Source organism: Capronia epimyces (genome assembly GCF_000585565.1).
Source record: "Capronia epimyces CBS 606.96 chromosome Unknown aczIQ-supercont1.3, whole genome shotgun sequence".
Lineage (NCBI taxonomy): Eukaryota > Fungi > Ascomycota > Eurotiomycetes > Chaetothyriales > Herpotrichiellaceae > Capronia > Capronia epimyces.
Window position 1 is genome coordinate 2142570 of NW_006912906.1, and position 14439 is coordinate 2157008.

A 14439-nucleotide genomic window follows, 5' to 3' on the forward strand; every position below is an offset into this window, starting at 1 on the left:
CAGCAACAGCAACAGCAACAGCAACAGCAACAGCAACAGCAACAGCAACAGCAACAGCAACAGCAACAGCAACAGCAACAGCAACAGCAACAGCAGCAACAGCAACAGGCACAGGGGCATTTGGCCACCCAAGCTCGGACGAGGAAGAGGGCGGAAATCTACGCCGGCACTTTTGGAGGGCTGGCCGTCGTCGTCGTTGTCATCCTGGTCGCCGTACTGGCCACCAGGAAGATCGGGGCTCGTACTCGTCCGGGCCATGCTCTGGTGCGTCGGGTCTGGAGTTGTCTCGGGTCGATGGCGATGGCAGGCAAGAACGATAGACGAAGGCCGAGTGTTGGTGTTGGGGTCGGATACCACGCTCTGGCGATGGAGGATCAGGACGACCAAGGCCATGGAGGGCCGTCATGACAGATCCGTCGTGAGCTGGGTTTGGGTTTGGGTTTGGGTTTGGGTTTGGGTTTGGTTCGGGCTCTGCAGAGCTGCCGCATTGTGTCTGGATACTGGATACTAGATACTGGATACTGGATACATGAAGAGTGTGGATGAGGGCCGCGGGAACGGTTGGCCCTTTTCTTAAGACCTCGTGCACTGGGTTACAGTACTGTAATGTAGCCTCGTGCATACGGTTACAGTAATATAGCATGTAGAATGCAGATGAAGCATGTACTGTCTACTGTACCAATCACTACAGCCCTACGGGGTATCCGTATAGTTCCCTATCCCTCAGCACCTGGGCAGGAACCAACATGTCGGACCGAGTTGGCTGTGCTAATGAAAAGAACAAGGAAAGGACAAGGCCAAGGACAAGGACAAGGAAAGGAAGAGGAGAGGAGAACGGTATAGACCCAGCATGTAGGAGAAGAAGCATGCCGTGACCCGCACGATTGATGTATGGCAAGTCGAGGCTTCGACGTGGCGGTGGCACTGGGATGGTGGGCGGGTGGGTAGACAACGTATGCTGTCTACGTAGGTAGTCTACTTGAGGTAGAGTAGATAGTAGATACGTAGTACTCCGCCCACCCGATCGAACGAATGCGTATGTGCGTATGTGCGTATGGACTCTGTATAGGGGGGTGGGATCACCGTGGAGTCCACTGTCCAGGGACGCGTACGCAGGCATTCGTAAGAGAAGGGAAGGCGAAGGCGATGGAGTACGCGATGGAGTACGGGATGGCGATGGAGATGGAGACGGAGATGGACCCGGAGAGCCATCTCCGGCCCAGACGGGACTGTGGGCACAAATACAGAGTGAGTCGTACGTACACCTCCTAACCATTTCCTGCTAACCCTAACCCTAACCCTACCCTAATATTGATACTGTACTCTGTATAGTACTCTGTATCCTACAGTATGTGCCATGTTGACCATGTTGATATCCCAGTTAGTCCCAATCTTGGATCCAAGTACTGCGGGTTTGACAGCACGTCTCTTCTGCCTGTCTGCCATCTGCCTATCTACCCCTGACGGTCTAACTGTCAATGCCTCGTAAATCCCAAAAGTGGCCCTGACTGACTGACAGCCATCAAACGTCAAGACTGGAGTTGCATATCCATCCATACCTACTGTAGACAGAGGTAGACAGGACCCAGTGGGTAGTGTAGGTACCTAGGTACATTGACTGGTACAGTAATAGGTAGCTAAGGGACCTCCCACCGATACCCGACACCCGAGTGGTGTGGTGTGGTGTTCACCCCCTGGGTAGATACTGACAGTACTGTATACCATCTACTCACCATCTACTCTCCGTACTCTGTCTGTATCTTGTACCGAGTAGCTGGACTTGGACTTGAACTGTCTTAATCACATCCAGCACGTACTTGAACGGCTGGTTAGACCACGGTAGAGCTCCGCATTCGTCAGTACAGTATTTGAGTCGACTTCTCCGAGACTTGACTCATACCCCTGGCACTGCACTGTCGGATCCTTCACCACCACCACCACCACCACCACCTGGTACAGACACGGACACGGATATATCTTTATATGTGCATGTCATGTCCATGTGCATGTCTGTATGATATCGATATATCCGAGAATCATACACATCACCTCCCTGCTGACCCTGAACCCGAACCAACATGTCACCACCGCACGACATGAACGTTGACATTGAGTCGAAACCCGCCCGCCCCCCGCCGCCGTCGTGGGCGTCGGTGCCCAACAAGTTCCAACTGTTCGTCATCTGCACGGTGCGCATCGTCGACTTCTTCCAGCAAGCAGCGCTGCAGGCCTACATGTTCTACCAGCTCCAGTCGTTCTCGCCCTCGGCGCCCGACAGCCAGATCTCGTTCGAGGCCGGCGTGCTGCAGGGCGTCTTCACCGCGGCCCAGATCGTCACCGGCATCGTCTGGGGCCGCGTGGCCGACTCGCCGGCGGTCGGCCGCAAGGGCGTGCTGCTCGTCAGCCTGACCGGCCAGGGCCTGAGCTGCGTCGGCCTGGCCTTCTCGCGCAGCTTCCACACCGCCGCCGTGTGGCGATGCCTGGGCGGCGCTGTCAACGCCACCGTCGGTGCCGCCAGGACCTCGTTGGCCGAGTGCACCCACAAGAAATACCACTCGCGCACCTTCCTGCTGCTGCCGCTGGCCTGGAACATCGCCAACATCTTCGGCCCGCTGTTCGGCGGCCTGCTGTCCGACCCTGTGGCCAACTACCCAGCCATGTTTGGCGAGAACACTGGCGGAGACCCGAACGCGAACCCGTCCAGCACCGGCACTGGCGCCGTCTCCGTCTCCGTCTCCTGGCTCACCACATTCCCCTACGCCGCGCCCAACCTGTGCTGCGCCCTCTTGCTGTTCGCCGACGCCCTGCTCGTCTGGCTGGGCCTGCGCGAGACCCTGATCACCAAGCGGGACGACCGCGACCGCGGCCTCGAGCTGGCCGAGTCTTTGCGCCATCGCTTCCGCCGACTCGTCTTCCGCCGCTTCGGCTACGTTCAACTCGGTCAGAGCGAGACCAACACGAACATGCCCGATACACTCGACATCGACATCGATGACGAGGCCCTGCCGTCCAGCACCAGCACACCACTCACCCCTCTCCCGCCCAAGGAAGTCGACCAGTTGAACACGAAGATGAAGACGAATACCGTGACGACTACCATGACGAAAACGAAAACGAATACGGCCGAGGCCTGGGTCGAACCCCCCAAGGCCGCGCCGCCCTTCTACCACGCGCTGACGTCCAACGTGCTCCTGGTGCTGGCGACGGTGGCGGTGATGGATTTCCAGATGGGCGGGTTCGCGTCGCTGTGGACGATTTTCCTGTCGACGGCGCGACGCACGGCCGACCAGCCAGTGCGGCTTCCGCTGGTGTTCACGGGCGGGCTGCAGTTCTCGCTGGCGACGATCGGGCTGGCCATGTCGATTCTGGGCCTGGTCGGCATCTTCCTGCAGCTGACGCTGTACCCGTCGGTGAACGCGCGGTTCGGCCTGCTCCGGTCGACGCGGTGGTCGCTGTTCGTGTTCCCGCTGGCCTACGCGCTGGCCCCCTACCTGTCGCTGCTGGTTGACCGGCCCGTGCTGCTGTGGGTCGGCATTGTGGTCGTCGTGCTGCTGCAGGTGGCGGCCCGCACCTTCGCCATCCCGGGCTCCGTCCTGCTCATCAACAACTCCAGCCCCAGCCCGGCCATGCTGGGCACCATCCACGGCATGGGCGCCGCCACTTCCAGCGCCTTCCGCACCGTCGGCCCCATCGTCGCCGGTCACTGGTACGCCCGCGGTCTGGACAAGGGTGTTGTCGGCTGGGCCTGGTGGTGGCTGAGTTTGGTGAGTTTGGTCGGTGTGGTGCCGAGCTTTTGGGCCCGAGATGGGAGATGAGTCTGTCATGAGCATGGAAAGTGTCTTGTCATGGTGTGGCATGGTGTGTCATAATCATGGGAATGAGTATCTTGTCATGGTCTGTCATGAGCATGGGAAAAGTGTCTGTCATGGCGTGTCATGATCATGGGAACTTGTGTCGCGACACGCTCATTCGGCCACCTTGTCCCTTGTCCTTTGTCGCCCGGCTCATTCGGTGACATTTACCTTGTCCCTTCTGACCTGAGGTCCAGTCCGGGCGTTTTGACCAAATTATCAGAGGTGAAAGACAGAAGACAGAAGGGAGGCCAAGAGGAAAAGGGAGGAGGACGTGGAGACGGGGATTAGGCCCATTCTTCTGGTTCGGTCTCACTCATGACTGGCCTCAGGCGGTCTCCTTTTCAAAGACTGACGATGGACCGGAGCGTTCTACAACTCATCGAGCTTCACTCATGCTTCCCGCCATAGCACATGGTATGGGATTGCCTTATAAGGTCTATTGAGTATGTGAGTACTCTGTACGGAGTGTAGCGTCTCATTTGACGCCGAACTCGAAAACACAGGTCAGGTCAAGTCAGTTGACTGCCACTCACCGAGTGTAATCATTCATTGCCTTAGGTATTGCTAATGCTATTGCTAATGCTACCTATGAATAAGATTAATCGATATGATGATGATTGTTGTTACCTCACAGGTGTTTGATGTGCGAGATAGATCTCCGGTAAACGTGTCTTCCGGAATCCAGGACCGTGATACTGTAGGCTTAACCCCTCTCCGCCTCTTTCCCCCCGCTTGGCGCGTTCCATGTTCCATGTTGAGCCTCCTAAGCCTCGTCGGCCTAAGCCCCTGAACCCCCGGTCTAGAGTCCTGTCCACTGCAGTGACTTTGGAAACAACACTGTTACTAGCTTGAGTGTTATTAGGTGTACTCCGTAGGTACCTAAGGTATGATCAGCTTACCAGCTACCAGCTACCGTATCATTGATACTTTCGACTTTTGACTTTCATCTCTCTACTCACTCAATCCTCCATGGCATACCATACCATATGCCATGCATATCTCTAGAGACCTCTAAGAGAACCTTCTCAGTGATTCCTAATTACTACCTATTGCCTACCTAGGTAATTACTACCTCTTGTGTCGACCGATCCACCCTCCCCCTCGACCCGACTTGGACTTGGACTTGACACTACACTCGACACAACTGCAGTCTCAGCCAGGTGGGAGCGAGCGCCACCATACCGGCACGATCACATCACATTGGACCTGATCACATCACATTGATGATAATAATCACATAATAACTACTAACTACAAGCTGCAACGTCGCTATGGTATGACCTACGCATGACTAGCCTCGCTGAAATCGGAGGCAAGGCGACGGCTCGGTTCGGTTTCGTTTCGTATCTCGATGATGAAATAAATCAAAGGCAAGGCAAGACGACGGACGGTTTCGCATCTCAGCCGTGAGTGCCGAGTGTCGAAAGAGTAAAGAGTATCCGTACTCCGTCGAGGAGTATGGAGTATGGTTGGTGGTTGGTGGTTGATGGTTGGTATATGAGCAGCAGTCCCCGGGGAAAGTAATGACTTTCTCTCTCTCCTCGTCTGTCTTCCTCTGTCTTCCTGTCTTTACTGTTCCAGTCTCCTTCATTTTCATCTCGTCGTTCTTTGCCGCAGCTGGTCTGTCGTTTTCGTTCTACTGTGTTCGCTCCATTCAATCATCACACTGGGCAGTTCAATCATCACGCTGAGCAATTCAATCATTACACTGAGCAATTCAATCATGACACTACGCTGAGCAGTTGCTTGATTCTCGATCTTTCACTTGAGCAGTTGTCGATTCACTGAACCAGTGCGATCTCAACCAGTGCGATCTCAACCAGTGCGACTCACTCAACCAGTCCTCTCGCTCTCGCTCTCTGTGTCCGGCCCTCCGCAAGCACCCATCTGCAATATCGTCAACCGCATCCCCTCCGCACCCATCCACCATGTACTTCTCTCCCGCCACCATCCTTCTCGGCCTCGTCGCCCTCTCCGCAGCCGGTCCTGTGGGCACCAAAACCAGGGTCAAGCGAGCCCTCACCGCCCGACCGTACAGCGAATTCCAGGTTTCGGATGGCGTGGCGGGCAATGCGTTGGCCGAAGTCAACGCCCAATTCCCTGTACGTATACTGTTTGCCTGTCTACAACCACCTCCACCTTAAGAAGAAAAGGAAAAGGAAAAGCATGAGAACCAAACCACCTCCACCTTAAGAAGAAAAAGAAAAAGAAAGGCATAAGAAGCAAACCTCCTACAACGGCTACACGGAGCAGAGCAGAGCAGAACCAGAAACTAGAACCAGAAGAAGAAGCTGAACTAACTACTCATGTGTATCAGATCGACACCTCCGACCTCGCCTCCGTGTCGGCATCCGACCTCCAAATCATCCAGGACGCCCGTGTGACCGCCGAAGACGCCGAGACTGGCACGGGCGGGTTCAACGACGAGATCGCCGCGGCCGGAGACGCCGACACCACGGCGCTACAGAACGGGAAGATCAAGAACAAGGTGCTCAAGCTGCAGTTGGAGGTGTTGGCGCTGCAGATCCAGGCTGCCCAGGGAGACGCCGACCAGGCCAAGATCGACGAGGAAACCACCAAGCTCAACAACAACATCGCCTTGGACAAGAAGGCCGCAGGCCAGGAGAGTGTTGGCGTCACTGCCACTTTTAATGGAGACTAGGGTGGAAGACTCACTGCCACCTTCAATGGAGACTAGGGGGTGGAGAGGTCTTAAGGTCTGCCGACTATCCTACTATCTGACTGAGTTATAGCTACTATACCTAGCTCCCCACGGCGGTCAGGCCAAAGTAGTTGAAGTACAGATATCACAGGGAGCCCAGCCAGTAACTATCACTGTCACTGTCACTGCTCCGTACAGAATACTAGTCTACGTTTCCATGTCCGTATACTATAGAAGTCGGACTCGGACTCGCCGGGAATGAATCTCATTCATTCCTACAATCTACAATCTACAATCTACAATCTACTGTCACCATCACCATCTGCGCTCTCTGCTTTACCTCGAAGGTGATGGGCACAAGGATAACCAACCCCAGGCCTAGAGACCCTTCACACTGCTGAACTACAGTACCGTTCGCCCATGTACATGTACTGTACATTCGTGGATGCCTGAGCCTAAGCCCGCCACCGTGGCTGTGGCACGTGTTAAGGTGGCTGAGCACAGCGGACAGCAGACAGCAGACAGCAACAGGGGACAGGCTCAGGCTCAGGCTCCAATGCTGCTGCCCGATACGCTCGCTAATTACCTACCTACGTACCTAGTCTACTATACATACAGTAAGTACTCCGCCCCAGTGGCAGATAGTATGTGGTCATCTTCCCATTTCCCACGGCGGGGCTCTTCTACAACCTCAACCTCAGCCTCACGCACCCACCCGCACACTCCCACACGCCCACACTCCCACACGCCCACACTCCCACACGCCCACACTCCCACACGCCCACACGCTTCATATCATATCATATCACAATTGCTTGATGGCAGTGGTATGGCTGAGACAGAGTAGCATCATTCACTGTGTCATACAGTAAGTGCTCAGTGAGAAATCGAAAGACGGCCGGACGAGCCATATATGTCCTTCACGCTTCCACGCTCTCGCTCTCACGCTTCACGCTTTCGAGCCTCTCCGCGACAACGTCCTTTCACCCTTTCACGCTTTCACGCTTTCACGCTTCACGCTTCACGCTTTCAAGCCTCTCCGCGACAACGTCCTTTCACCCTTTCACCCTTTCACGCTTCCAAGCCTTGACGTGACATCGTACGGTCCTTCCTATTCCTGATTCTCGTGCGAATCGACCAAGTCCAACCCGTGCTCGAGGTCATGCAAGATTCATATTAGTGTTGTGCCTCTCGACTCCAGAACTGGGCGGCAAGTGACGCCACCAAGACCAGTCTCTGTTGACTGAACGGCAGCAGTGAATGATAGAATTGATCATTCCTAGGGTAGCTCGACCTTGGCTGAAATCTGCTCTCGAACAAGGCACGGCACATTAAACATCTTGATCGAGGCTTTCCAAAGTGTGTCACACATCTACCATGGCTCACGACAGTCATCGCAGCAACCAGGAGACTCCCAGCAATACCGTTCTAGACCATTTGGTTCTAGAGAAGCCCCCTTCGGACTATTCCAACAAGATTAGGTTATATTTCGATCCGGCTGTCTCCATACACGATCGTCTAGATTTGTTACAAGCGCAACTACCCATTATCCCTCAGGCGATTTATAACACAGATGATTCCATCCACCTCTATTTCAGCAGCACCTACAAAGCTGAATCAGCACAAAGATATCTTTGTGAGTACACGACTCTCAAACTTCCAGAGACAGTAGCCTTCGGGCGATGCTGACAACGCGTCATCAGGCAACACTTCATTGAAGCCGTTCTTCCATACCGTTGATATCGGCATAACGGTAGATTTCAATTATGGGATACTGGATCCATCTGTCATACTTATGAGCGGGTTCGACCTCGCACCAACGAAGAAGACCTTCGGACCTTCGTCTACATGGCAACCAACCTGCCTAAGCGATCGGTTATTTTAGCAACACTGAAGACTGGCAAGCTCTCTAGACACGCGTTTATCGGGCTCTCCTCACAATCTGACCTCACAAGCGTGATGGAGAGATTAGTTGGCAAAGCCTATCAGGGGAGGATCATACGCAAATCCCTGGACGAAGAATACCCCGACGACACCAACATGACCCGGCAAGCAGATGACACGGACCTTTGGCCTGCTTCCTCCCGAGCTATAGACACAGTCTTGGAAGGACGTGAAAGTGGTACGCTGGACTGATGCGGACTATGGCTGCCTGATGGCTGACACGTACTGTAGCAGGACAAATCCCAGTAGCATTTCCTGGGCTTCCCAGCAGCAGAACACATGAACAAGCAGACTCTGATGGCGAAAGATCGGATCTCACCGGGGCTGTTGGCTTTTCGCATGCCGAAGCAGCACCACGATATCTATTCAAGCAAAAGCGCAAGTTGGGTGACTTGGATGATGAGAGTGACACTGTCCAAGATGCCCGCAAACGGCGTCTCAAACAGCATGCGGCGGCCGAGTCGGAGCCTAGGCACTCTGGCATCCCTCCTACAGGCACCACCTCACCACTCGTCATGACCGTGGTGAAATACACCATCTCAGAAGACAGATCTGGAGGTGTTGAGGATGAAAAGGCCAGATTGTTGGGCGGTCTACGCCAAAGGCCAAGTCTTCTGTCTCTGCTGCCGCAACGTTGGGTATAGTCTATTTGGGCGGAACCCACAGGGACAGCCTTGGTAGAAGGCAGACATGGGATTAACTCGTCAAGTTTTGATCTTCTTTTCGTTGAACCTACATACTCCGTCTAGCTCAGACTCCTATTCTACTCCTTTCCCTTCTCTGAACACAGGCAAGGTCTAATTGATACTGGAGATCGTGGTAGCAGTAGGTACTCCCCCAAGCGCAGTCTTACCTGTCCATCAAGTGCAAGACAGCCACCCGTGTTGAGCAGGTAGTCAGACTGGATGATCTTGCCACTCTGAATCTGGTCGGAAGAAAAGGAGGAGGAAGGTTAAGGTGGTGATAGCACCATCGCGCAACTCAGCAGCTATTCTAGTAATGTGTGATGCATTATGTTGAAGGTATCGGACCTGCCCTCTGAACGATCCTGTAATTCTTGAAATACATGTCCTTCTTAGGGCGAGGGAGAACCAAAGGTACCAGGTACCAATGACATTACAGACGTAACGGGTCTGGGCAAGTCTTACAACGTCCAATCCCTTTCTCCGCCCAAGATGCCGCAGATTCGAGGATCGGGCGACACATCCTAGATGTTGGCATACCTCCCATTCGTCAGCAGCGTCGGGATGAACTGCATCCTTTTCTGGAGGTCCTCTTTGGGGTGGCTTCCGGAAAGACATCCTATGTCACGAGAGTTTCGGCGAAGGCGCTGAGGTCGGTGCTGTTGGCGTTGACGTCTGTCGCGTTGAGGTATTCGGCAACCGCATCCGTTCGAGGGCTCCAGGACTGGAATGGTCGGAACGAAAGTCAGCAACAGGGAAGAACTTCAAATTTAAATTCGGACCAAGGTCTGCTGGAGCACAGAATGCGGGTACTATGCAGCAAGTAGCGGTGGGGACAACTGACCTGTCACATTTGCACGCGCGACCACATCCCAGCTGGCCGGATACTGACTCGGGATTGATGCAAATGCACTGAGCTCTTCATGCTGCGACAGCGTCGATGTCAGATTGAGCTCGTCAGGGATATTGTGGGCCCAACAAGCTGCAATGACAAGGGTGGAGACGAAAGAGTCGAGTCCGCATTGGCGATTGCTGGCGAGGCAGCCCTGGTCTCAACTCTAGGACAGAGCGACTGACTGACTGACTGAAGCGGTGTAACCGTTAGCTTGCTAGGTTCTCTGTAACATGTGAGAAGGGCAGTCCTGGGCTCGCATTCGCACGTCCGGCGCCTCAGTTAGGACTAAGACCACGCTTGTCGACCTGAAAGTGAGCCTGCGGCCACGATCGAGATGGCTCTTGGATCAGTGCATGAAACCTGGAGTTGTCAGTCCATGATTTGTGAGCAACAGAACAGACACAGTATCGCAGTCTGCAGTCCGCAGTCAACCATAGATCTCATGGTTCCAAGTGGAGGTAGACAGCGACCGAGGGATCCCTAGGCTTGAGCCTTGCAGGGGGGGCTGGCTGCAGAGTTGAAAGGTCAAAGGGCTGGGCCCTAAGGCAGACTGCGTCGAGAGGAATACGAGGACTGAGGATCTCGACCGCTGAACACAAGAATTCCCACCACCACCACTGTTCGTCATGGATAGCTTTGTCTCTCTTTGCGAGGGGTTGGCATGCCGCAAGAATCGAGCTAAGCTGGTCCTTCGCGAGCTTGCTTTGGGCTTGAATTGTGATGCTCCCTCTGATACGGCGCCGATACAGCGGTCGGAGCAATCAAAAGGCAGATCTGCTCGCGAGCTGAATGCGCGACAGAGTAGAGGAGAAGAGGCGAGCTGAGGGTTCATCGATCCCTGCCTAGAGCCATAAAGTAGCGTGGAGTACGTACTACGGACAGTCGTAGAACAAAGGACAAGGATCAGGAGCGGAAAACCAGGGGTGAGGGCGAGAAGACAAGGATCTGGAGAAGAAATGCAGGGATCAAGGCGCAGTCTGCAATAGTTGCCAACTCACTGCAGTGGCCGTCACAGGGTCACACAATCCAGCCAAGAGGAGACCAGGGCGCAGGTGGTAGGCGGGTGGCTGAATGCGGTCCTTCGGCGCGCCTACAGTAGCCTAAGCCCTTAAACACTTCCCCTACCATTCCCGTGTCCTGGCCTTAGGCCCCCAGGTGGCACAGTAGGTGCAGTATGTAGGTGCTAGGGGTGCCAGGGGTGCTAGGCATGTAGGTGCTGTCGTCGGTAGTTAGACGAGGGAAGACTGCCATTTGCACCCCTGACACCGCCCATTCAGCAGCAGCATGAGGTGTGCAGCGCAGCGACACAGAGTCCCGCTGCTCGCGGCTCAGCCCAAAACCATCTTGACCAGTCCTCCTCCTCCCCCCCCCCCTCTCTCTCCCTCTCTTGTCTCTGATCGAGATCTCCGAGTGTTACAGACACCAAGAGCAAGCCAACCATGGACCTCGACCCCTATGGCAGTAAGCCTTTCGGCTCTGAAGAACATGATGCCCGTCGCAGCTCTCACACGCACACATACTTGCGCCCACTCGCGCCCACTCGCCCTGGTACATCTTTTGACGCTCCCACCAGCGATGATCTGATGGTGGTCGGAGAACGCTCAGTGGTGCCGGAGGCCTTTCCGGAAAGACGAGGTAAACGGCCTAGGGGATATGATCCTGTCCGGGGCCACCAGCACCATCTGGAGGACAGCCAGCCGGAGACGGGGGTTAGCAGGTCAATTGAGCCCAAACGAGCCAAAATGTCTAGGGCTCAGGCTCCAGCTCGGTCAGTCGAAGGACACTACGGCGAGCATCATGAAGCTGAAGCTGGGTATGTGCCCGTGCGAGAGCGAGAGCGAGAGCGAGAGCGACAGCATGAGCACGAGAATGCTTCGACTATCTCCCTGGCAGAGCCCCTGACTTATCATCATCATCGTCCTCCTCAGTCTCAGCCTCAGTATGAGCATCAAAACCAGAGTCAGAATCAGCTTCAACAACAAAATCAGCCGCAGCCTCATTCGACCAGCGCCCTACAGCCTTCAACGAGCTCCGTGACCTATCTCCCAGACCTAGCTACTGGGCAGGACGTCGGCACCAGCACCGGAATCGGCATGTCCAGCAGCATCAGCAGCGCCCCCATCGTCGAACCGCCACAGTGCATCATCGTTCATCGAGTGTTATGTCATAATAATCAGACCGCGGGAGAGGATCACTCGAAGCACCTCACGACCGCCTATTTCCTGGACGCACCGCGACTGTTTGCCAGAGACAGTCGCGGCCACGCACTCCGGGGCCGCGACCGTGTCACCGACGTCGACGAGTACCTCGAGACCCATCCCATGGTGAGCATGGTTGTGTACCGAGACTACGACTGCGGTGAGTACCACCGCATGGTGCGTGACGAGTTCCAGCGCGTCGCACCGGACAACATGGACCAGTCTCTGTTCCTGAGTTTCAAGGCCTGGTTTTACTGTCTGGGCCACGACACCGAACCGGCTGTCGCCCAAAAGGAGTCGCTGGACTTCGTGTCGGTTGAGCTGCAGGAGGCTCTGGACGCCGTCGTCAGAAACAGCAGGGACACCGCGAATGCCGTCAGTCACTGGAACGAGCCGCGCAATCTGGCCGCACCCTACGACTATTTCTACCACCACTCGGCTACTTTTGAGAACGAGTCGAGGGGGTTGGAATGGAGGCATCAGTTGCAGATCGGGATGTTGTTGGACTACATCCGCTCCGAGTTCGGCAGCTTCTATGACGAAGCCAATGCCTCATTCGAAAGAGGCTGGGTCGCCCGTAAACACTTCCCACTTCTCTTCCGCTCCAATGAGATCGTGGTGGCGCACCAGGAACGGGACAAAAGCGAGCTGGCGTATATGATCGAACGATATGAGGGAGAAGAACAAGAAGGCATCGTGCTTCATTGTTGGTCGTGGCAGTTCGACGGCGCGTTCAAGAAAACCCCCATCAAACTGACCGTGCCGTGGCCCGAGACGTTCGAGCCGTGCGTCAGCATCACTGCGCTGAAAGTATGGCCTCTTCGCCTCGACAGGTCGGGTCTCTTTGGGAAACTCAAAAGGCGTGGACGAGAGTTCTGGAGTTGTAGGAAGAGAAAGCTGGTGAGCTATGCGGCGCCACGAGCGACCAACTTTGAGCTGCAAACGGTATGTCGAGAAGACTTTGACTTGATGCTTCGGGATCTGACAAGACATTGCAGACCAATCCGAAGTACATGATTGACACCGAGACATACAAGTACCTGCACCCCAAGCAAGATAAGTTGAGCGTGACAGACCACCCAACAGAAGTGATTGGAGTAGATACGGTCGAGCCTCCGGACGATACATTCTTGCTCCTGCTGCCGGCGACTATCTTGGGATACGGATTTCATGATAAGCGATGGAGTAAAACATACCTCTGACTCTTCGGCCCTCGTTTCAGCACTGACTTTGTTTTCAACAGGAACGCTGGAAGTGGCCCATCTGACCGAGATCCCGTGGAACGAGACCGCCTTGGACCGAGTGGTGCTCAAGGACATCAAGAAAGAACTCATCAAGGCTCTGGTCAAGACGCAGCTGGAGAAGAGCAAGGCTGCCGATGTGGTGGAGAACAAGGGTAATGGCATGATCTTGCTGTTGCACGGACCCCCGGGTATGTACGGACAGGATACTGATGGCTATTCAAACCCCTCAGCTTGGTTTTTCTATGATCTGACTTTTCACCAGGTACCGGCAAGACTCTAACAGCAGAAGGCGTGGCAGAGTACGCGCGGAAGCCTTTGTACCGTGTGACGTGCGGCGACATCGGCACGGAGCCGGAAAGCGTGGAGAAGTACCTCGAAGGCGCGCTCTACCTAGGCACGATCTGGGGTTGTGTTGTGCTCCTGGACGAGGCCGACGTCTTCCTCGAGGAGCGGAGTCAGACCGACTTGGTGCGCAACGCACTGGTGTCGGTCTTCCTCCGCGTGCTCGAGTACTACGAAGGCATCTTGATCTTGACTTCGAACCGCGTCGGCACCTTTGACGAGGCCTTCAAGTCCCGCATGCAACTGGCCGTCCAGTACCCGCATCTCGACGAAAAAGGCCGGTCGGAGATCTGGTTTAACTTCTTCAAGGCCCTGAAAGAGGCGGGCTTCGAGTTCAACTTCAAGCAGGTCATCGAACGAGTGCCCCTGCTCCGAGAGCACGATCTGAACGGTCGCCAGATTCGTAACACCATCAAGACCGCCCGCCAGCTGGCCGCGTACCGCCAACAGTTGTTCAGTTATGAGCATATCAGCAGTGTCATCGATGTCACGAACGAATTCGAGGACTATTTGAGAAAGACAAAGGGTCACACCGATGACGAGTTTGCCGCCGCCGAAGGCATTAGATAGAGATGAGTCGATTGGTCGGCCGCCCTTGGGGGTGTTAGGGATGAGAT

The 14439-nt window shown here is 55.0% G+C and overlaps 5 protein-coding genes across 5 annotated transcripts in view; all 5 read left to right on the forward strand.

Annotated features, from left to right (window-relative positions):
* Positions 1 to 408, forward strand: part of A1O3_04051 (uncharacterized protein) — a gene marked incomplete at both ends in the record, with an annotated part of 2312 nt that extends 1904 nt beyond the window's left edge. Inside the window, one exon of the mRNA XM_007734182.1 lies at positions 4 to 408. Within this exon, the coding sequence (XP_007732372.1) occupies positions 4 to 408 (405 nt within the window). The remainder of the gene's footprint in view (positions 1 to 3) is intronic.
* Positions 409 to 2078: 1670 nt separating this feature from the next.
* Positions 2079 to 3815, forward strand: A1O3_04052 (uncharacterized protein; the record flags this gene model as incomplete). The annotated part of the gene is made up of 1 exon (XM_007734183.1): positions 2079 to 3815. One exon carries the CDS (start codon positions 2079 to 2081, stop codon positions 3813 to 3815), a length of 1737 nt encoding a protein of 578 aa, XP_007732373.1.
* Positions 3816 to 5782: 1967 nt separating this feature from the next.
* Positions 5783 to 6516, forward strand: A1O3_04053 (uncharacterized protein; the record flags this gene model as incomplete). The annotated part of the gene is made up of 2 exons (XM_007734184.1): positions 5783 to 5956; positions 6172 to 6516. The coding sequence occupies 2 exons, from the start codon at positions 5783 to 5785 to the stop codon at positions 6514 to 6516; spliced, it is 519 nt and encodes a 172-aa protein (XP_007732374.1).
* A 1848-nt stretch (positions 6517 to 8364) lies between these two features.
* A1O3_04054 (uncharacterized protein) lies at positions 8365 to 9104 on the forward strand (the record flags this gene model as incomplete). The annotated part of the gene is made up of 2 exons (XM_007734185.1): positions 8365 to 8638; positions 8695 to 9104. The coding sequence occupies 2 exons, from the start codon at positions 8365 to 8367 to the stop codon at positions 9102 to 9104; spliced, it is 684 nt and encodes a 227-aa protein (XP_007732375.1).
* Positions 9105 to 11477: 2373 nt separating this feature from the next.
* Positions 11478 to 14392, forward strand: A1O3_04055 (uncharacterized protein; the record flags this gene model as incomplete). Its single annotated transcript, XM_007734186.1, has 4 exons — positions 11478 to 13181; positions 13235 to 13421; positions 13480 to 13668; positions 13743 to 14392. 4 exons carry the CDS (start codon positions 11478 to 11480, stop codon positions 14390 to 14392), a joined length of 2730 nt encoding a protein of 909 aa, XP_007732376.1.
* Positions 14393 to 14439: the final 47 nt, after the last annotated feature.